The sequence below is a fragment of the Tripterygium wilfordii genome, chromosome 1 (assembly GCF_013401445.1).
Source record: "Tripterygium wilfordii isolate XIE 37 chromosome 1, ASM1340144v1, whole genome shotgun sequence".
NCBI lineage: Eukaryota > Viridiplantae > Streptophyta > Magnoliopsida > Celastrales > Celastraceae > Tripterygium > Tripterygium wilfordii.
The window spans coordinates 10,984,898-11,007,065 of record NC_052232.1 but is presented as its reverse complement, the minus strand read 5'-3'; the positions used below and the strand labels follow the sequence as shown (position 1 = coordinate 11,007,065).

Sequence of the window (22,168 nt, the reverse complement as noted above, 5' to 3'; positions counted from 1 at the left end):
TTTGTACATATTTTAGATATGTTTTGGTGTAGTTTTTTGGAGTTGTTTGATTCTTGCCTACTTAATTACAAAAAAAAAGGTCATTGTTTGCTATTTTTTTGTCATATAGGGGTGTATTTAATAAATGTTTCAGTTTTTTGGTTATTTAGGATGTGGTTGGTTATTTTACAATTTCTATGGGTGTAGATATATTGGGGTGTAATTGATAAAAATTAAGTGTAAATAAAGCTCACCTTCTCCAAACCTAAAGACAATAGAAACCCAGTAGTAGTTTATGCCAGTGTTTTAAAAATCATACCAGTCCAACTGGTGATCGGGCATGCATTCGGTCAGGTCAGCACACATAAAACCGGTGAACTTTGAAACCGATAATTTTTCATGGAAACTAATCGGTTGAGCCATCCGGTTTGCACGAACCGATTAACATTGAATAAATGAATAAAATAATGTTTTTGGTAAGAAAGGACCCATGACCTTTACTCAAAATCTAAATATTCTTACCTGCTAGGCTACTCAACATTTTTTGTTTAGGAAATGAAGTGAATTCAATATAATATATTCAATTATAACCTCTACCTTATTGAAAAATATAATATATTCATTGTGTTTGATTAAAAACATTATATATTTAATAAAGACATTTTATTTGTTTAAAGGAATACATTAATTCTATGTATCAAAATTTGTATTATTACATTTATTCAAAAATTTCTAATATTGTGAGTATTATAAAGTATGAAAATTTTATAATTATTATTTATATTTAAATAAATATATATTTTATAATTAATTATATTGAACTGTTTGAACCTGGTTCGAACCCCAACTGGACCTTTAACCTTGAAGCAATAAATTTTTCGGTTCGATGTCCGGTTTTCAAAACGTGGTTTATGACCCACCATCAGTAATGTAATTGCTGCTCAAGCTGAAAAATTTGGTCTTCTTGGGCTGGGCTTAAACGACTAAAATGTCCAGGAAAGGCAACCTTTTGAGTTTTGACACATATTTCCACTGGACAGATTGTTTTCGACTTTTCGTTTCCAAACCGGGGGAATGGAAATCAACCACCTTGATAGTATCGGATGACCTATTTCTTTCGCGTTATTCAGTTTGAATCGTCTTCTTCGTTCGTGAAACAGGCATGAATCTCTCTTTTCATTTTCTTAGTCGTTTTTTATTTATTTATTTTTTTAATTTGGAGAGTCATATTAAGTGAAAGTACGAATTATTGTTTTGGAATCAATCGAAGCAATTTTTTTGAAAAAATATTATTCGTAATAAGAAGGGTGTGTTTTGTTTCCTTAATGGTTTCCTAGATTGATGAGGGTTTTGTTCTAGGAATGAAAGGTGCGATGAAAAATATCTATAAATTAGGGATTTTATTTCAGTTATATACAAATTAGGGTTTAGGGTTTTAATTTTAATCTGTCATTGTTTTTTGTTGGCATGTATAGAGTAGATTAAGATATGGGCGATCCCAAAGAGAGTGCAGAATCTGGACAAGATACATCTGTTTTTCTAGCGAAAGACCAGCCCTTTGTTGGACAACACGCTCAAACCGAACAATTGGACTGTGATTCTCCCTTGAAAATTGATAGTTCATTTCCCTCCTACAATGGGAATGCTACCATCCGAACAGCTGAGCTGGTAGTTGATGGCGAGGACCTTGAGTCGGAATCCTTTCCATGCCAACCCCATCAAGATGCTCCTTTTCCACTCTCTCCAGACAACAACGAACTAGGTCCAATCAAACCTGATAGAGAATTTCTTGATGCAGAAGTCACTGATGGTGTGAAATCTGAAGCCCATGAAGCTATCGATTCTAAGATAGATGCTGACGAGTACTCGATTGTACCCATTAGTTATGTTGAAGTTGCTGAACACCATGACCGGCATTCTGAGCCCTCAACAGATGCACCCATTTCAGATTCCTCAGATCCTACAAAACATGTTGTATATGGCCAAGATGATCCAAGCAAGGTCACTGCAGATACCAATACAGAGGCTCATGAAGTGGCTACACATGCCAAATTGGAGGCTTGTGAACTGGCTGCGAGGGCCACTACCCAAATTTATGAACCGGTGGAGGATACCAAAATTGAAGCTTATGAACCATCTGCCAAAACAGAGAGTGGTGAAGCAGCAAAAAATGCCACACACAAGCTTTGCCAATCAACTAGAAATAACTGCTTACCCACTTTAGATGCCAAAACTGAGGCTTCTGAAGTACACAAATCGTTGGCGTCTGAAGGACCTAGTACTCCCAATAGAGGATCGTATGATGTGAAAAATCAAATTGAGCTCAGGAGAGAGCTGAGTAACGGGGTCAATATAATGGAGATCTCTACAACCACTAACAATGGACACTCAAGCTCCAAGTATTCATTTCTTTTTGACGAAAATTACATGATTGATGGTAGCGAATCAGGAACAGAGGAGGAGCAATCAGCATTCATGCAGGAGCTGGATAAATTCTTTAGGGAGAGGAGCATGGAATTTAAGCCTCCTAAGTTCTATGGAGAAGGATTGAATTGTCTTAAGTAAGTTTATATTGATGATTTTTATTTGAGTTGCTCGATTTTTTGTAGTACCTGTTATAACCTTTGCTTTGTGCTAATATTTTATCGTTTCTTTTGGTTGTAAGGTTGTGGAGGGCTGTTATGAGGTTGGGTGGATATGATAAGGCATGCTTACTTTACATTTCATTATCTTTTTCATACAATTTGCTTCATACTACTAAGGTATTTTTTATGTATCCCTTTTTAATCCATTGTTGTTGGTGTAGTTATATAACTGACTTCTACTGTAAATAGGTTACTTCGTGTAAATTATGGAGGCAAGTGGGAGAGTCCTTCAAACCTCCAAAGTAAGGGACAGGGCATATTGCCAGCTTCAAAATTTGTTGCATAATGCATATTCTGTGTGGAACCTATAGCTGTTATCATTTTGTTGCAACATCAACCAGTTTTGCATCTTTTATGTTGATTACATTTGGTGGTTATTTATGTACAGTTACTGATGAATTTGCATAGTTCCTAGTGTTGGTAAAATGTACTTGCATTCCTGTGCATATAGTTTAGTCTACCTTTTTTACTTCAATGATTATGAAACAAAAGTGTATTGTTCAAAAATTAATGTTTCTTTGTGTCCATTTCCATTCCTTGTACAGGACATGTACTACAGTTTCATGGACATTCCGAGGGTTCTATGAAAAGGTGATGTCCCCCTCCATATGAAGTGTGTTTTTGTGTGCCTTTCTGTTGTTTATAGTTATGTTTTTCAATTGCTGTGGGTTTGCAATTGCACGGATCTTCTACTCAAAGTAGAAATATGAATTTTTGGACTTCCTTTAAACTGGGCTATGTGTATCTTTTGGCACCTACTGCCTCCAATCCCTTTCAGCAGTTAACAGAGACCAAGTCCGCATATCTAGCTCATTTCCTGATGGCAGTGCTGCTGAATGGTTGAAATTTGTGTATGCCAGGAATAGGATTTCTTTAGGAATATTGATGTTTCTATACGAACTTTACTTTTCCACATGCATGGTTGACAGTCTCTTTGGATTGTGTATGGCCGTGATACCAGACATTAGCAACTGGCATTGTTAGTTGGCTCCAAACAAGATTTGGAAAGTTGAATTAACAAACTCCCTTTAATTTTGAGTATTCAGGCCAAAAAAAGATCTGATATTTTTCTTTGGAAAGGTGGGTTTGGTCAATCCGAAAATTTTATTTCCTTTTCTTTCTGTCTATATGTGTATTTGGTGTAAGGCCTTGCTAATGAGTTGTGCTTGTCGGCTTCTCTCTTTTTTTTGGGTTAAATATGGCATACTTACTATCAACGTTTACTTTCCCGCATTTTGTTCCTTTATTTCTTCAGGCACTCCTTGATTATGAAAGGCATAAGACACAAGGAGGTGAGCTTAGTATGTCTGTCTCCGTTGCTACCCATTCTGAACCTATGAATGTTGACAGCCAGGTAAATATTGCATAATCTCGATTGGATTTATCTGTCGGCTTATGATCTATGACTGTCTCTCTTTTTTATATTTTATGTCATTCAGCCTTGTCAAACTAGTTATAAGTACACCGTTTCCAATCATTTTTGCCTTGCAGACTAGAGAAGTTGAGTTGATGTAATTTGGTATATGCTTATTGTAATTGAATCAACCTGTCCATTTTTTTAATGTTTGGAACAAAAGGGTTAGAACTATAATCCATCAAGGTTCAAATCTAAACAAAGTTATTTGGTCTTTAATTATTCAACATGCAAATAGTACTTCAAAATAATGTATATCTAGTTGAAATGTTAAAACACTATTAATATTTCTTTCCAATTGGATAGGTTTACCAAACTGCTTGTGTTCCCCATTTCTTTTCACGTAGTATTTATTTCTGATCATTCTCTTTTGTAGATCAGAATGATTCCTCCTCTGTTGAGGTTGTAGCCCTTTAGTGCATCTCTCTAATATACTCTTCAGAAGTTCCCAAAAGATGCTAATGCTTATGAACCTGAGCTGCTTATTCTGGAGAGGTCCCAAGCGTATAAAGCATTTGAAGCATTTAGACTGTGTGAAAATTTTGATCAAATAAACTTCAAGTGGTTGAAAACTTACTCCTTTCTAGCTTGATAGGGAATTAAAATGGCTGACTGTCATTCATACAACACGCAGACCTAACACCCCTTTATCACTTCTTTTATTATGAATGTATTGTTTCTTAAACAACTCTGCCATGGCAAGTCCTAAGCCCAGGTAAAAGAGGAAGGTTGCAGTAGGTTGGCATCTTGAATAAAACTTTGCCAAACTTGATGAGTGTGAATCCAAATGAGAAATTTGATGATGATTATTGTTTCTTATACACAATCTTGTGAATAATATTGCAAAGGATGAGGACATAGACTTTTGGCAGTCTGGCACTTTGCCTATGTCTAAATTATGGAGCAGCCTCTTCTTTTTTTTCTTTTAGCAGGCCTATACAAAATTTTCACACCCTACTGGAACAGCATAGGATTGTTGCTCTTTCTCTACTATGGTTTACTGAATGACTGGGGACTTTATACAAGTAAACTACTACTGCCGAAACATATTTAAGAAAAACTAAATATCTGATACAATGCTTGATGATTGGTTTTTAGATTATGTAAATCAAAGTTGGGAAGCTAGTTTATGAGCCTTGTTTTGAAAATAGAGCTGCACAAGATGGACTTGTTTTCCTATTGGTTGATACTTCTGATTTTTATAAGAAATGGTGCTGATAATCAATCAGGCTGCAGGATCCGGCAGGGCACGGCGGGAATCTGCAACGCGTGCCATGCAGGGTTGGCACTCACAACGCCTTCTCGGTAATGGTGAAGTTAGTGACCCTATAATTAAGGTACGATGGAAGTGAATCTTTGTACACGCTTTTTTTTTACATACATTTATCATTTATTTTTTTATAAATTATCCTATATTTTGTAGGACAAGAATTCTATTTCCTTACAGAAGCGGGAGAAACAGCAGAAGAACCTGGGTAAGTAGTGGCACTTTTATCGTTAAACAGAACATGTTTTAATAAACTGTGTCTCAATTTGTATCTGGTCAGTTGGTGCAGGTTTGCTTAAACGTAAAAAGCCTTCTACTTATGTGGAAAATTCTGCCAAAGCTGCACGAGTCAAAACCACCAAACCACAGTAAGGTTTTGGTTAAAGTCATGATTAGGTTACCTGCTAGTATTTTAAAGTAAATTCATAGGCCACAACCATAGCTCTTAGTATCGTACTATACTGCAGTACATATCGATTTAAGAAGATTCGGTGTGTATTGCACTTGTTTATCGAAAGGGAGGGTAATATCATGCAATACGAGAGATTTGTGGCATGTGTTGTTGCATATCGTGGTATCAGCAATGTCTTGGTATTTCACAAATCACAATTGATTAACCTCTTAATTGCAGAGAAATCTAATCAATCAGGTACCCAAATTTGAGGGGAAAAAAAAGATCACATACCTAATCTTAATTGACATAAAGTAACAACCTATTCAGAGATCGCAAATGTGATGTTGGGTTTTCTTGGGCTTGAGGGATGAGGTCCTTTAGTAATTTGCATGACCATTTTTATAAGCAATGAAATCCTTATGTGATGGTATTTTCTTTCTTTATATATAGAGGTCTCAGTTATATTTATACATAATTAATTATACACAAAAATAGAGGATACATGATATTATATGATACAGAAAATAAGGAAACCGATGCATGCTATGATTAATGAAATGACAGCTATTCACTGTAATTACATAAAACAACACCAAGTCAACATGCCGTCTTTGTTTCTTTTGCAAGATTGGATATAGCAGTGGTTGATGTTGGACCTCCCGCTGATTGGGTGAAGATAAATGTACAGAAGACTGTGAGTTCTTGTATCACTTCTTTGGATAGAAGGCAATATGCCATTTATGGATTAGTTCTAACTCGTTCAAGTTTGAAATTTTCTCTATCAGAAAGATTGTTTCGAGATATATGCTTTAGTTCCAGGGCTGCTTCGTGAGGAGGTAAGTCAATAAATTTTTTTAATCTAGACTTTGCATCCATAATACCACTGGATAAATTCAATGAGATATAATCCAGAAGTGGTTCATAATATTTTCCTTCAATGTGCCCAGTAATCTTACGTGCTTGGTCAAGTTAGTGGTACTGGCTAAAGGTGGATTTAAAAGGCTTATGTATAAAAATCCAATTATTTGTCTTGGTTTGCTGTCGTTGTTCTTTCCTTTTCTTTCTCATGGTGGGTAAGTACTTTTTTTTCATCAATGCGAGAGTTTTAGAAAGGTGTATATTGTTGTACTTTTTTCCTTGGCTGCTTTAAACAATGAATTCATTACATTTTTTATCAATAATCGAACCATTGTAGCAGAATCTGGTCCATTAGAGTGCAACTGAACTGAGAATACCCATTTAATCTATTAATGTTTGTAAACTGGGTTTAAAACCAGCATTGATTATTATTATTCATTAGCCTGGTGTTTAGAATGCTATGCTATGCTTCGCAGGAGTAGTTCTTACCTTGTTTTTTCGATCAAACTCAGGTACGAGTTCAGTCAGATCCTGGGGGCCGCCTAGTTATCAGTGGGGAACCAGAGCATACTGACAATCCCTGGGGTGTCGCACCTTTTAAAAAGGTTATTCTTAATTTCCTGGGCTCTAGTATTTTGTTACCTTATAATGGTATTGGAGATGCAAAACTTATTGATTGCAAGAGTTGATCACGGTTGATAGAACTTGGTCTAAACCGTAGTAAAGAACAAGGAGTTTTTGCGAATAAATTCTCTGTTTTTTTTTTTATTCATTGATTGAATAACAAACTAAAGCTTCTAACAGTTTATATAGCCGTGCCAACTATCCAAATCCTACTATAATTCAAGTACGTAGACTACTAGGAAACCACTTTAACAAAACCTAGTATTCTAGTAATAAGCAACAATTATGGAAAACAAATACTAATACTAATGGGAAGTAAACTACTGGATCCTTAATCAAACTATTCCTTGGCTACTAAGCTAAGCTAAGCTAATTGAAAGCAAACACTAATTAAAATAGTAATTACTTTGTAGGGTCCTTAACTAAGTAGTCTTCGCATGCCTGGACTATCGTCCTTGAAATATACGAGAAGCTTGGTCTTCATCATTCCCATCCTCTTCAAGATTACCCTTGTCCTCAAGGGTAAAGGTTAATTCACGAGTCTCGAATATAAACACTTGGGTACCTTGTATTTATGTCCTAGCATAAACTTATCGTTACAATTAAAACACAACCCCCTTTCCCTGCGCTGCTGCATCTCATCCCACGAAATTCTTTTGACTCCTGATGGGAGAGATTATGGGGTTACATTATTAGGTTGCAGCTTGCAGGCTTTGTGACTCCGGGGAAGGTATGGAAGCTCGTAGTTGCTCGTTTTTTCCACTTTGCTTCATATCAGCTAGATAGTCATCCTTTAAGCGAGCATATTCAATAGCTTTCCTTACAGTTCAAGGCCTATGGGCCTTAACTTCATGGTTTTTATGGCCGGTGTACCCTCTTTTTCAGATGATGAGTCACTCTCTGACCCAGTCATTGACCCTGAATCGCTGCTGTGGTAACAGCGGACAGGAGACTTGCGGTCTGATTGGGTAGCATCAGGCTGCTTATCTGGCTGCTTTCCGAACCCTTTTAGGATCAATTCTTCTAGGCGGCTCATCTGCTGCCAGATATCTTGAATATCTAAACGTAATTTTGCATGTGAGGCTTGAAGGTTGGTCTCGAGCGCCTCAATTCGTTCCTTTTGAGAACCCATTTAAAGGAACCTCTCAATGAAAGCACCAATGATAGAACTTGGTCTAAACTGTAGTAAAGAACAAGGAGTTTTTGAGAATAAATTCTCGGTTTTTTTTTATTCATTGATTGAATAACAAACTAAAGCTTCTAACAGCTTATATAGCCGTGCCAACTATCCAAATCCGACCACAATAGTTTTGTCTTTTTTTGGTTCTCATCAATGGTGCATCACTCCATTTTGCTAAATGCAAGTGAATTCATTTGCTTGTCTGCTATTTTTTTAATTTATTTTTTTCTTTATTATTCTACTTAAAAGGATATTCGTCATAGACAAGTTGGATTTTTTTTTATAAATCACAGGTTGTTAGTTTACCCTCAAGGATTGATCCACATCAGACGTCTGCTGTGGTTACCTTGCACGGGCAGCTATTTGTTCGTGTTCCATTCGAACAATCTGAGTAGTCTCTTAGGAGGTTAGGCATGAAGCCAACAACTCTGGCGAAAGTTTGTATTCACGTCTCCAGTTTTGTATTATGTTGCACCAATATTTTCTGATTAATTACAGTTTGGCAATGCTCATGGATCATTTGTCGAAAAGTTATTGTCGATCTTTATCATACAACTATCGTATGCCTTCTCTAATTTGGTAATATGGCTCTCAGACACAATCAGCAGTTACTGCCAGCCTTGTTCCTTGCGTTTTGGAATAAATCCCCTTTTTGTTTGGGGCTGCATTTGGTAAGCGATTAAGCAATTTTAAGTAGTATTTTGTAGCAATGTAGCAATTTGGTGCAGGGTGTGTCTGTTCTGGTGACACGATAGTGACACGAGATTTATGTCTAATTAGAGAACATGCTGTTTTGGGTGGTTTCTCATTAGTAAAAAAAAAAAGGTGTTTCTGTTTTCTTTGCGTCTTACAAAGAAAGAAAAATGTCAAATATAATGGATATCCTTTGTGGTTGTGGTTAATCCTACATGCACCCTCTCATTTTGAATTTGCAAAAATTGGATATCTTGTGTTTTGATTTCATACGTTGCAAGTCCCTTCGTTCTTTAACCATCATTGACTAATAGAAAATATAAAATGACATTATTTTAACTTAATAAAATTGCTAAAAACTCCAAATAGAATACCATCTTCTTCATCTTCTCAAAACCACCGAAACCCATTTGTTCTACTGCCCTTCTTGTGCTTCCTTAAACATCGTCTTCATCAACAGGTGTTTGAATAGTTGAAATTTGTTCACATTCCTCCTTCAACAAATTCCCTTTGAAAACTAATACAGGAGAACTAACATACTCCCCGAATTCAATTGATTCAAAGATTGCATCTGTTGTAAATAATACTGGCTCAATTCGACGTAACAAATAATGTCAAAACAAAACAGATAATAATGGCAATTACACAAAAGACACCAATGACCAATCAGGTGTCCATGATATTACGCTAATAAAAAATAACGTGTTAGTGCTTGTCTACAGATATCAAGGAAAAAGAAATTTGAGTTGGTCAAAGCACGGGCATTTCTTTGGGTTCCAAGCATCAGCCCCATTTGCCTTTGGATTGGGCCGTGTCACGAAAACTTGGCCTTCGTATTAAAAGCATTTCCCATATTTTGGCCCGTTTCACCAACCTTTTCAAATATAAAAGCCTCATAAATAGCGAAAATTCATAAAAATTCAATTTTTGTAAAAGAAAAGAAATAGTGAATTTCTCACTGTTTCCCGAGGGACTGCTTTGAATCTCTCCGCATGCTCGTCTGCAACCCTAATTTCTTGGGTTTTCTGGTAAGTAAGTGCTCTTTTGCAATCTTATGAACTATATTTATGAATTTTTTAATAAAGATTTGGTTTTTTTTGTTAACCTTTGTTATAATGTTATTTGTTAATCTTATTTTTTATCGAATTTCTGATCCTGTTTTCTTTTTTAAAAAATTAGTTTTTATTCTTTTCCTGTAAACTAGGTTTTCTTTTTCAAAAAAAATTTTGTAGCCTTCCATTTGCGATTTTGAATTTTGAGTTATGCTGAACTTGGTTATAATTTTTGCACGGTCTAGGGTTTAGGTGCATCGAGAGTGGACTGTTTGATCTTCGTCGACTGATGGTATGATTTCAGGATCTGAGCGAAGAATTGAGCTTACTATGTCGGGTAGAGAATCGTATGGCCTGTCGGGTAGAGAATCGTATGGCCTCGAGAATAATCAGAGCGCGACGGCAACTTTGGCAAACAGCATGAGGTTAGCCTTCAATTCAGACGGTACAGCAGTTTACAAGACACCCGAGGCCTTTCAAGCTGCTACTGCCACCGCCGGCACAACCGTTGATGTCCCTGCCGTCACGCTCATACAGGAAGGAAGCGGCAAGCGTAAGCGTGGACGCCCAAGAAAGTATGCCCCCGATGGTAGTTTGACGCAGCGCTCCCAGCCGGTCTCATCTCCCCCGTCCGCCGAAATCTCTCCAAAAAAGGGCAGAGGCAGGCCTCCTGGGTCTGGCAGGAAACTCCATATGGCTGCCTCCATGGGTAACTTCCGTTCTTATTTTTATTTCACTTCAGTTTCTAATATGACTCTTTTATATTTCTTTGTGGCTTTTATGGTTTTTACTTCTTTGTTGATCGAAAAAAAACATTTTTAATTAAATAAATAATTTTCTATAAATGCATAATAGAGATGATAATATTTTAGTGCTTGGCTTTTGTGGGACCATCATGAGGTATGGCTAGATGAGAGACTGTCAAAGCAGGACTTTAATATACTTAGATGGTGGTTTCTGTTGGATCTCAAATAATTCTCGTGGCGGCAATGACATTTATGCCCTTTGTTAGTTATTACAGTTATTAGTGTCAGTTGGTTTCTGTTTGTCAACATCTCATTTTAAGATATGCATATGTAGTTCAAAATCTGCAGATATGGAGTGTTAATAATCTTTCATTATCGAGGAAAAGTATATTATTCATATTTTTCACTTCATCTGCTTAAAACTATGATCAAGTTTTCCCAACCCGTGTGATCTTTTTGGAGCAATATAACTTTCTCCCCCACCCCCCACTTTTGCTTATATGTAATCTTTTTGTTCTAATGGAAGTATGAAACTTGAAATATAATTTCGAAATTATGACTACTGCTCTGCTGACAGATACCTTGGTTTCATCAGTTGTTTTATTCCCATAAAAGAAAGAAAATGATTATAATAGAATATTAATTACTTCATCACGTCTTTAAAATTTGTCACTTAATACAAGATTTCAGAAAAATAGCGGTTGAGTCAAAAAAGTTATTGTCCTATGAATGTATACTGTTCTTGTTTGGTTTGCATACCATGTGTTTTTGAGATATATGAAGCTGTCAAAATCATTTGGGCTGGTTATATGTTTGAGATTCTGGTCCGTTTGCTGTTTTGAATTATATTATATCACCATCCTGGATTCAATTTTATTTGCAGGATCTACAGGAATTGGATTTACACCACATGTTATGATAGTGAAAGCTGGAGAGGTGCCCTTACATTTCCTTGACTTCCATTTTATACCTTCACATAAATGGATTTTCTTTTGTCCAATATAAATTTTAAGATCGTGCAAAAAACAAAATGGAAAAAAAAAAAGGAAAAGAAAATCCCAAAACCTCATCTGCAATCCCGAATGAGATTATTAGGGGCATCATTGAATATATACTTGAACCGGCCATGGCTCTCTTGAGGCTTGATTTCTTGGCACTTAGACTTAAGACATGGTGCTAACGGCCGCACCCGTAACCTTAGGTTGTCAAATGTTTGTTTGATTCAATACTCTGCAACTATTCAGTTGAATCTATTGAGCCAAGAAACATTCTGCACTTTTTAGGGGAAAAAAACATCGTGTAGAGGAAGTATCGTTTTAATACAAAACTATGCATTTTTAGATCAAAATTAAATGAGCCTTTAATGTTTCTGCTGTAGTTGAGCTCTTAATGTATGATAGCTTGAGACATGGAGGAAGAATTTTTTTCTCGTTGGTTTAAGATTTTGTCTTTTTCTATGCAAGCACTTTACTGCTGTTAAATTTTTTCACTGGTGATTCTAATTAGCAATGAAGCATAATTATGTGCATGGTAAATTGGGAGCAATATGGGTGCTACAAGAATTGTATTTGTAAAATATAATGTTCTTCGTCACAGAGATTATAGAATGGTTTTGCTTTTCATGTGGGTGAGGTACGAGTAAAGGATTAGTCATACGAATTGGAAATTAAAACCATGTAAGTGGTAGAAGAAACAAATTGTTTATTATTGGTTTCTATGCTGTTTTTGAATGTCAACCTAAAATATATGCAAAATAACAATCTAAATACTGAGGATCTCTTACATTTTTATCATTATTTTTTTAATGGAAAAACTTTTATTCAAGCACCAAGGGGGTGCAGCCCAAAAAGATTACAAGGGGGAGAGATTCTTATGATCAAAAACATTCCCAGAGAAAGACAAACTCCAAAACCTAAGACATGGTATTTTGCTAAAAAAAAAAGAATTTTGGTATCGATTTTAGATTATGCCTTGGAACTTTCAAATGCCGCTTTCTGTGAAGTGTGTGGGTTTATTTAGTATGGGTTTATTCTTATCTGTTGTGTTTAGTGTGAGAGAGGTGCAATTGTATCTTTTCATTTATATTGATTGATAGCTAAATAGGATTAGAGAGTATATACGCACTCTAACCCATACGCTGACCTAATCTATTGGAGATTTTCTACTAATATCACAAATGAAAAGGCTAGCCATCTGCCACAATCCAAGGTCTTGTGGTGTGGAAGGAACCAAATGCTTTTCACTCGTCGAAGTCATATGAGAAAAGTTGAGCGTCTTTAGTCTTTACTACTTTACGCGGATTGATATCAACGAAATCCTTGGCTCCTATCTGAGTTCATGCGGAAAGGGAAGATGATGGTGTTGTAACAAGATGGGTGCTACTAAACTTTTGTAGACTCCTCTACTGGCCATCTTTTCCTTTGCCTCGAGTACCTTGACTGGATTTAATGTGGTATAAGTTGCCACACGTGTTGAACTTCATTGTTGCTTCTCTTTGGCAATTGTAGTGTCTTATATTTTCTTCACCCTAGTGCCAAAAACTGATCTTGTTGTTTTATGACTTCTGATTTTTCAGGATGTCTTATCAAAAATCATGTCGTTTTCGCAACATGGTTCGCGGGCTGTTTGCGTCTTGTCAGCGAATGGTGCAATATCCAATGTCACTCTTCGTCAGTCCGCCACATCTGGAGGAACTGTTACTGTCGAGGTCTATTGAAAATTCTTGCTGCCATGTTTTGTATTTTTTTTATTTGAAATGTTGGAAAGCAACGAAAAGAGGTAGCTTTTGAATGGAGCAGTATTGAGAAACGAGTATTTTTTATGGTGTAGTCATCCATGGTATCTCATGGAAAAGTAAAATAAAAATACCATGTCTGACATAATTTATTTTGCATTTCTTGTCGGTTTATGAAACAATACTGCTTCCACAGATGGCCTTCGCCTTCACACGTGAAACACGTATTGTTTGGTCTTCTCAGAACATTAGACCTCATGGTTCAGTATACATTCTTGTTTTCATATGAAAAGACTTTGAAACCATGTGTTAATTATCTTAAAATAAGTATTCTCACTACTGCAACACAAAACATATCACAGGGTCATGTTGCTAATTTCCTCAAGGGGAACATTGGCGTTGCATGACATAGTGAATCTGTTTCATAGACGATGAAGAATATGATTACATCTGAATCTCTGCTTTGCAATTTTTATTCAGGGGCGATTCGAGATCTTGTCTTTGTCTGGCTCATTTCTCCTGTCAGAGAGTGCTGGTCAACGCAGCAGAACTGGTGGTTTGAGTGTGTTATTATCTGGGCCAAATGGTAATGTTTTGGGTGGTGGAGTGGCAGGGCTTTTAACTGCAGCTTCCCTTGTTCAGGTTTCTTTCTATTAAATATCATAATTTGTTACCTTTTCTCTATTACTTCCTGCTGTATATTTGTGAATATGCAATTTTCCAAGATGTTGGTCCCTGCTAGCCTGGAGGGCAAGTATTGTTGTGCAGTCAATTGGCCACCACTACCTGCCAATTTTTCTTTGTGAAGGAAAGTTATTGGATTTGTTTTGCTTTTATGTCAGCCGGGTTACGTACTATCGTGTCACTTTCTAATTTGCTGTGCCTTTAGAAAGTTGTGTTTCAGATAGCTATGTCGAATAATTCATGGACAATGGAATAGATGTTTTTCGGATGTCTCATCCTTCTTCTAGTCTTTCTTGTGTAGTTTCAATAACGTAAAGGAATAGATCTCCACATGTTTCAAAACTTCTGAACCGGTATTTATCAGCACTCTTAATTGTGACCAACTTTAATTCCCTGCTCATGTAAGAATTCGCTGCCATTGCGGAGCTTGGAATAACTGATCGGTAATGTAATGGTTTGACACAGGTTGTCCTTGGCAGTTTCAATGCAGAGAGGCAGAAAGAAGCAAAGATGGGAAATAGTTCTGACCCTATGTCAGCTCCAGCAAGGCTTGTCCAAGGACCATCTGCAACTTTCAGCCCACCATTGCATGGAACTTTCAATGAATCATCTGGAGGGCTTGGGAGCCCTCTTAATACTGGTGCCTGCAACAACAGCGATCCTCAAGGCTTGACAAATATAAATTGGAAATAGAGCTATGAAAGGGTTGCGCTTGCATGCATAAGCATGCTCTTCGCATGAGCTTCAATCCTGGCTTGCTTAATTAATGTAATTTATGAGTTTTGCAAAAAAGTGATTAGAGAGAGTTCCCATTGGGTTGGCCAACAGTTTGCAGATAGATTAAGTTAGGTTATGTTCTAGGTTTTTCTTTTCTTTTCTTTTTTCTTTTTTTTTCCTCTTTTGTTGGGGTTGTTTTAGTGAGATTTTGAGACATTGCTTTCATTTCTGTTCTCTTATGGCACTAAATATATTTCGTTTTTCCCCTTTGGGATGTGTATCCAGTGCTCATGGATAGCTGCCACAGGCATACGTTGCGTCGCGTTGCGTTTTTGGAATTTGTTGTGTTTGTAAGTTTTGCTTTGAAGTTTGAACTAGTCTAAGAGTATAAGCTCAGGAATTGTAATAGATCTTTAGTGACAAGTGTCGAAATGGTTCCGTATTTTCGAAAAATGGTCGATTAAGTTTTACCTATTTCAAGTTAAACAACCCCCTAAATCCTAAATCCTTAAAAAAAACTGTCAGGCTCCATTTGGATCTTCGTATACCAGAATATAATTTTGTTATTCAATATATAAGTTAATCATTCGATAACTGGATGGGCTAAATCATTGTTTATATCCTTGATGTTTCTCCAAATTCTCGATTATGTCTTCCAAGTTTAAAATTTATCAATTTTATCATTGATGTTTTCAAAAAATTTCAATTCTGTCCAGATTTTGAATTTTTTGGCAATTTGCTCGTCAGAGCTTGCACATGTTTCAAACCTTAGTACAAATGTGCATGACACGTCACGTTTTATTGTAAAATAAAGACAGCTCAAAAAAGGAAAAAAAAAGATTTTATAATTAAAATTTAAAAAAATCAATAAAAGAACATTACTGTAGAGACGTTGTCACATTTTATCGTTCAACGACAGCCACTCGTTTTTCTACCCCCACCCCATCACCACCACCACCAAATATCATAATGGGCAGATCCACAAACTGGGTGGAGGACCAAAACCAAAAAACAAACAATGGAGCCCAGGAACTCACAACAATACAAGCTTGAGGACTTCCTATGAAGAAACTGCCAAGAAAAAACAAGAGATTAAGTCCAAAGCCTAACAACAACCATATCCTCAAGCCAGAAAAGGAGACCACACCACCAATAATTAAAGAAAGACTAAAACTCCCTGCTTGAAATGAAGAAAGTGATTCCATCATTGCTGAAGAAGCAGGAGGTCAGAAACTAAGTGAAATAGATACATTAGAAATTGGTCCAGAATCCAAGAGAGGGGGAACCCCTGAGCAGACTGGAAAAAAGATCAAAGTGGGTTAAAGGATTTTCTGGAAGAAGAAGATAGGGTAGAGTGTCGTTCGGAAAAGAAGATGGATACGATTCTCTCGTTCGCTTAAACCAGTGAGAGAAATAGGAGATTTGCCCTAGGGTTTTATTGAAAAATGACCTCTGCTAATAAACATTTTTCAAATATAACCCTTTTTTTTAAAACACTTAAATCTGACTATTTCAATCAAGGAAAAGACAGAGATACCCTTTCACGTCTTTTTATGCATTTTCCTCTCACTTGTAACCCTAAAAATGTTTTCCCTCCTAAAACTACTTCCCTCTCTCTATAAAACCTCTCTCTCTCCTTCAAACCCAGTAAAACCGCCCCATCTATACCTCTTTCCTTCAAACTTTGTCACAAATCTAGTGAAATCCATATGCCCAAACTCAAATCTTCAAGGTTGAAGTGTCGCGACGTCAAATCTCCGTAAGCTGTCATAGCGATGTCGCCCACAATGCCAACAAGCCTAAAGTCAGCAATGCAAACTCCGTCTTCATTCCCGTTGAACATAGAAGTGCTCACCGTCGTCGATAAGTGTCTCACCCTTCGTACAAAATATTTCGTTAATAAATGTATGTTTTTTTCGTTGAGAACTATATTTGTTTTCGTTGATGTAAGACAAATTTTTCGTTGGAAACTTCGTTTGTTTTCGTTTAACTTAGACAATTTTTTCGTTGATAATATCACGATTTAAATGAAAGGTTTTTCTCCACCAAAGACTTTAAGCATGGCTAGATGCATAGCACAGAACATTGTTCGACCAGTCAAAATGAATGGGATGGTTATTACTTAAGTTTTGCTAACTGCTTAAATGGAATATTGAGGGATGTTCGAAACTTACCTATTACAAAATTGATGGATCATCTGCAGCCTTTATTACAACGATGGTTTCATGAGAGACGATCAATCATTGTTGAAATGAAAGACGAACTGATTAACTATTAAGTTTCAGAAGAAAGAAGGGATAGGTATATAACGTAATTTATTTTTCGTTGATAACGTTGAGAATTTTAGTTGATGATCTATTTATTTTGTTGGGAATTTTGTTATTTTGGTTGACAAACTTTTTTGTTGATAATTATCATTTTCGTTTACTACTTAAGTTTTTTCGTTTATAGTTAGTTTAATAGTATTTTCGTCGACAAATGATTTAGTTTACGTTATAATTTTGTTTACTACTATAATTTTATCGTTGATAATTAAAGTTTTTGTTAAATTGACAGGGCTAGAGTCATGACTGTGGAGCCTATTTGTAACGGCCCATCCCGCAGGATCCAGCCGGGCCCATGGGCCGCTACCCCCAACCCATCCCCAAGTCCGTCTGGGAGGTTGTTGGTGGCTTAGTTGGTAGCATAAGTCGCCTTGTAATAGGGTCTTATGTTAAAGGGTGAGGTCTTGTGTTCAAGTCTCACCAACAACCTCCCAGACGGACTTGGAGATGGGTTGGGGGTAGCGGCCCATGGGCCCGGCTGGATCCTGCGGGATGGGCCGTTACACTATTAGTATAAATATTTTTCTTGTGAAAGACGGTGATGTTGGAGGACAAGTGGATTTGGCCAGTAAGACTTGCTCCTACGGAGTTTTTGATCTTGATCAGATAACTTGCGTCCACGCATTTGCAGCATGTAAAGTTAGGAAATTACCAACAATTTCCTTGTGGTCGCCTTATTACCGTACTGATATGTTTCTACTAACATACGCAGAACCAATCAACCCTATTTTGAACACAGACACTAATGTGTTGATTGAGGAAGTGAGAGTTCTGCTACCATCAGCAACCAGGAGAAAAGTGGGAGACCAAGGAAACGTTGAATATCATATTCCGGTGAGCAAATATCAAAAAAAAATGCAGTCATTGCAAACAAGATTGTCACAACCATCAAACTTGTAGTGAGCTCATTGTTTTACACCCTAACACGTCAGGACCATGAGAATTATGGTTGATAACTATTATTTGTAACGTTGATTACTGTAATTGTTTACGTTGATAGTTATTTGTTAGGGTCACTAATTTTTCATTGATAACTATTGTATGTAAGGTTTATTATTGTATCTGTTTTCGTTGATAGTTATTTGTGAGGGTCACTAATTTTTCGTTGATAACTATTATTTGTAACGTTGATTACTGTAATTGTTTTTGTTGATAGTTATTTGTTAGGGTCACTAATTTTTCATTTATAACTATTATATGTAAGGTTTATTATTGTAACTGTTTTCGTTGATAGTTATTTCTTAAGGTCCCTAATTTTTCGTTGATAACTATTGTTTGTAACGTTTATTATTATAATTATTTTCGTTGATAAATATAATATATCATACATAGAAATTAAATAATTAGAGTTATATAAATTAAATACAGTTAAATACAATATCATTTTTCTGATCATCAATATAAATAATCCCTTCATTCTTTTCATCCTCATTTTCTTTTTTTCTTCTTCTTTTTCAACAATCTCCTCTACACGCTTCTTCTCTTCCTTTTTGTACGTATTCTGAGTCGATTTGAGGGCCAAAATTTTCTGCTCAATTGAACTGAGCCTTACGAAAATATCAATTGTATCATCCAACTTTTTAGCTGAAGTGACATCAGGTTCAACTTCGGGCTTATTCTTGGATTACTTAAATTTCTTTGCCATGTTCACTATGAATTCAACATTCTCATCTATATTAGTAGTATAATTCTGGTCACGCTCTGAATGTGTAGGAACTATTTCAATGACATGTACCTGAAGATGAAAAAAATCATATAAATTAATAAACTATATTGTAAATCATTATCAACCTAATAATACACTTATCAACTAAAATATAATATATTATCAACGTAAATATGGTAATTATCAATGTAAAAATTTACATTAGCAACATAAAAATTTATATTAGCAACGTAAACATCTATATTGTCAACGTAAACATTCTCATTAACAACATAAACATTTTCACTATCAACGAGAAAAAATATATTTACCTCCTCGTCTTCCAATAAATCATTGATTGTCTTGGATTTTGGTGCCTTTTTTGATGACCACTTCAACATTATGGACAACATTTTAACATCAAGACCGTTGGGAAAATGTTCAGCAATATTGGGACTAACCTCATAAGCCAACAATTGAAAAGCCCAAGGAAAACTCAAGAGATTGTACCACTTATAATCATTTTTCTTCTCCTTAAATTTCTCATCTACCAACAACACAATTGTTCAGGGACTGAATTGTTTTCTTGTAGGACAAAATACCCCATGGATACTTGTTAAATAGATCCACAGTCATGACTCTAACCCTGTCAATTTAATAAAAACTTTAATTATCAACGATAAAATTATAGTAGTAAACAAAATTATAACGTAAGCTAAATCATTTGTCGACGAAAATACTATTAAACTAACTATAAACGAAAAAACTTAAGTGGTAAACGAAAATGATAATTATCAACAAAAAAGTTTGTCAACCAAAATAACAAAATTCCCAACAAAATAAATAGATCATCAACTAAAATTCTCAACGTTATCAACGAAAAATAAATTACGTCATATACCTATCCCTTCTTTCTTCTGAAACTTTATCATAATAGTTAATCAGTTCGCCTTTCATTTCAACAATGATTGATCGTCTCTCATGAAACCATCGTTGTAATAAAGACTGCAGATGATCCATCAACTTTGTAATAGGTAAGTTTCGAACATCCCTCAATATTCCATTTAAGCATTTAGCAAAACTTAAGTAATAACCATCCCATTCATTTTGACTGGTCGAACCATGTTCTGTGCTATGCATCTAGCCATGGTTAAAGTCCTTGGTTGAGAAACCCCCTTCATTTAAATCGTGATATTATCAACGAAAAAATTATCTGAGTTAAACGAAAACAAACGAAGTTTCCAACGAAAAATTTGTCTCACATCAACGAAAACAAATATAGTTCTCAACGAAAAAAATAGGCATTTATCAACGAAATATTTTGTACGAAGGGCGGGACACTTATCGACGACGGTGAGCACTTCTATGTTCAACGGGAACGAAGACGAAGCTTGCATTGCTGACTTTAGGCTTGTTGACATTGTGAGCGACATCGCTATGACAGCTTACGGAGATTTGACGTCGCGACACTTCAACCTTGAAGATTTGAGTTTGGGCATATGATTTCACTAGATCTGTGACAAAGTTTGAAGGAAAGAGGTATAGATGGGATGATTTTACTGGGTTTGAAGGAGAGAGAGAGGTTTCACAGAGAGAGGGAAGTAGTTTTAGGAGGGAAAACATTTTTAGGGTTGCAAGTGAGAGGGAAATGCATAAAAAGACGTGAAAGGGTATCTCTGTCTTTTCCTTGACTGAAAGGGTCAGATTTAAGTGTTTTAAAAAGAAGGGTTATATTTGAAAAATGTTTATTAGTAGGGGTCATTTTTCAATAAAACCCTTTGCCCTAATTTGATATTATTTTAGGATTTTAAGAAATGGGTATTACGATGTGGCTTTTAATTTTAAGATGTAAATTATGTGTCATTTGCAAACAGTCTCTCTGGCGCCACGTGTGCAAGCTTCAGTGAGTAAAAGTGGAAAAATTGGAAATCTGGACAGAATTGGAAAATTTTAGAAACATCAATGATATAATCGATAAATTTTAAACTTGGAGGACATAATCGAGTATTTGGAGAAACATTAAGGATATAAATAATGATTTAGCCTAAGTGGATGTATAATTTAATCATATCTAGTGTTTGGAAAAAATATGATATTAGACTTGTATAATATAATTCTTATACAATACAATGTTTAATTTATTGTTAAACAAAATGATAGTATAAAATATGGGGTAATATGTCAGAACTACCCTCAACTAAAACAATTATTATTTTTTAATTATTTTTTACTTTTATCAATTCAATTTTTTATGAAAAATTAAAGATAAAAAATCCTTAGATTTTTGTGGCTAGTATGACTATTTTTTTTAAGATGTACATGCAGTGTATAAAGTGATAAGTGGCCAGGTTTTTTTTTTTAAGAGGGTGTTTTTGTAACGACTGGCCAACCCACAGGCTCCAGCCGGGTCCATGGGCCGCTACCCCCAACCCATCACCCCCTCGCAAGGCAGGCAGGCAGGTTGTTGGTGGGAATCGAACACACGACCCTCCCACCCTTTAACATAGCACCCACGGCAACCTATGCTACCAACCAAGCCATGGCTTAGTTGGTGACATAGGTTGCCATGGGCACTATGTTAAAGGGTGAGAGGTCGCGTGTTTGACTCTCATCAACAACCTGTCTAACGGACTTGGCGATGGGTTGGGGGTAACGGTCCATGGGCCCGGTTGGATTCTGCGGGATGGGCCGTTACAGTTTTTATCATTTGTTATGCTATCCCTTATCCTATACGGTTTGTATAAAATTAAAACGAGTTGGAGATGTTTTAATATTATACGACCTGCATCGTATAAGAGCCTCATTTTGTATAAAGTTATACTATCCTGAGTTTTTTAAAAACCACCAAACACCTGATAATTTCATTAAAAGATAATTTTATATAATACAGAGTCTTATCCTCTGATCCAAACGAACCCTTAAAGATTCATTACATGGACTGGCCCCTAAGGTGACATTTTGGGCCTCAACGATCCAATGGACCAATTGCATCCCTCTCACTTTTAGCCCGCGATTGGTGAACCACTGAACCATATATCACCACAATACATGGCTCTAGAATCATATATGGTTCTCATGCAACAAGTCAACAAACGACAATTTTTTACCCGAATTCCCAAGCAATTTTGTGACCATTTGACTCATATTCCAAATTGTTATGATTTCAATCATTTGGAGACCATTTCACATTCCATTTACTGCTTACCCTCCAA

At 36.0% G+C, this 22,168-nt stretch overlaps 2 protein-coding genes across 9 annotated transcripts; both read left to right on the top strand.

The window, feature by feature from the left end:
- Nucleotides 1-986: 986 nt before the first annotated feature.
- LOC119998338 (AT-rich interactive domain-containing protein 3-like) lies at nucleotides 987-9,036 on the top strand. 5 transcript variants are annotated; one of them, XM_038845677.1, is made up of 13 exons: nucleotides 987-1,139; nucleotides 1,455-2,540; nucleotides 2,645-2,684; nucleotides 2,814-2,866; nucleotides 3,170-3,215; nucleotides 3,880-3,978; nucleotides 5,268-5,375; nucleotides 5,462-5,513; nucleotides 5,595-5,673; nucleotides 6,327-6,393; nucleotides 6,485-6,535; nucleotides 7,070-7,162; nucleotides 8,655-9,036. In XM_038845677.1, the coding sequence occupies exons 2-13, from the start codon at nucleotides 1,468-1,470 to the stop codon at nucleotides 8,754-8,756; spliced, it is 1,863 nt and encodes a 620-aa protein (XP_038701605.1). In that variant the 5' UTR covers nucleotides 987-1,139; nucleotides 1,455-1,467; the 3' UTR covers nucleotides 8,757-9,036. The 5 variants fall into 5 exon arrangements, with proteins under 5 accessions (XP_038701605.1, XP_038701596.1, XP_038701588.1 ...); XM_038845668.1 differs by having other exon boundaries at nucleotides 5,586-5,673; XM_038845660.1 differs by having other exon boundaries at nucleotides 2,645-2,741.
- Nucleotides 9,037-9,957: 921 nt separating this feature from the next.
- Nucleotides 9,958-15,307, top strand: LOC120002225 (AT-hook motif nuclear-localized protein 10-like). 4 transcript variants are annotated; one of them, XM_038851088.1, is made up of 6 exons: nucleotides 9,958-10,086; nucleotides 10,352-10,815; nucleotides 11,736-11,788; nucleotides 13,428-13,559; nucleotides 14,067-14,228; nucleotides 14,736-15,307. In XM_038851088.1, exons 2-6 carry the CDS (start codon nucleotides 10,401-10,403, stop codon nucleotides 14,961-14,963), a joined length of 990 nt encoding a protein of 329 aa, XP_038707016.1. In that variant the 5' UTR covers nucleotides 9,958-10,086; nucleotides 10,352-10,400; the 3' UTR covers nucleotides 14,964-15,307. The 4 variants fall into 4 exon arrangements, with proteins under 4 accessions (XP_038707016.1, XP_038707091.1, XP_038706867.1 ...); XM_038851163.1 differs by having other exon boundaries at nucleotides 9,968-10,082; nucleotides 10,411-10,815; XM_038850939.1 differs by having other exon boundaries at nucleotides 9,970-10,086; nucleotides 10,411-10,815.
- The last annotated feature ends 6,861 nt before the right edge of the window (nucleotides 15,308-22,168 follow it).

Bases quoted from the DNA above. Each gene is read 5' to 3' on its own strand.
- LOC119998338 (XM_038845642.1), top strand. From the start codon at position 1,468: ATGGGCGATCCCAAAGAGAGTGCAGAATCTGGACAAGATACATCTGTT. The intron at 5,376-5,461 runs GTACGATGGAAG...TATATTTTGTAG, and splicing joins TTAGTGACCCTATAATTAAG to GACAAGAATTCTATTTCCTT. The intron at 6,536-7,069 runs GTAAGTCAATAA...GATCAAACTCAG, and splicing joins CAGGGCTGCTTCGTGAGGAG to GTACGAGTTCAGTCAGATCC.
- LOC120002225 (XM_038850939.1), top strand. From the start codon at position 10,047: ATGCTCGTCTGCAACCCTAATTTCTTGGGTTTTCTGGTAA. The intron at 10,087-10,410 runs GTAAGTGCTCTT...GTATGATTTCAG, and splicing joins TTTCTTGGGTTTTCTGGTAA to GATCTGAGCGAAGAATTGAG. The intron at 11,789-13,427 runs GTGCCCTTACAT...CTGATTTTTCAG, and splicing joins TGATAGTGAAAGCTGGAGAG to GATGTCTTATCAAAAATCAT.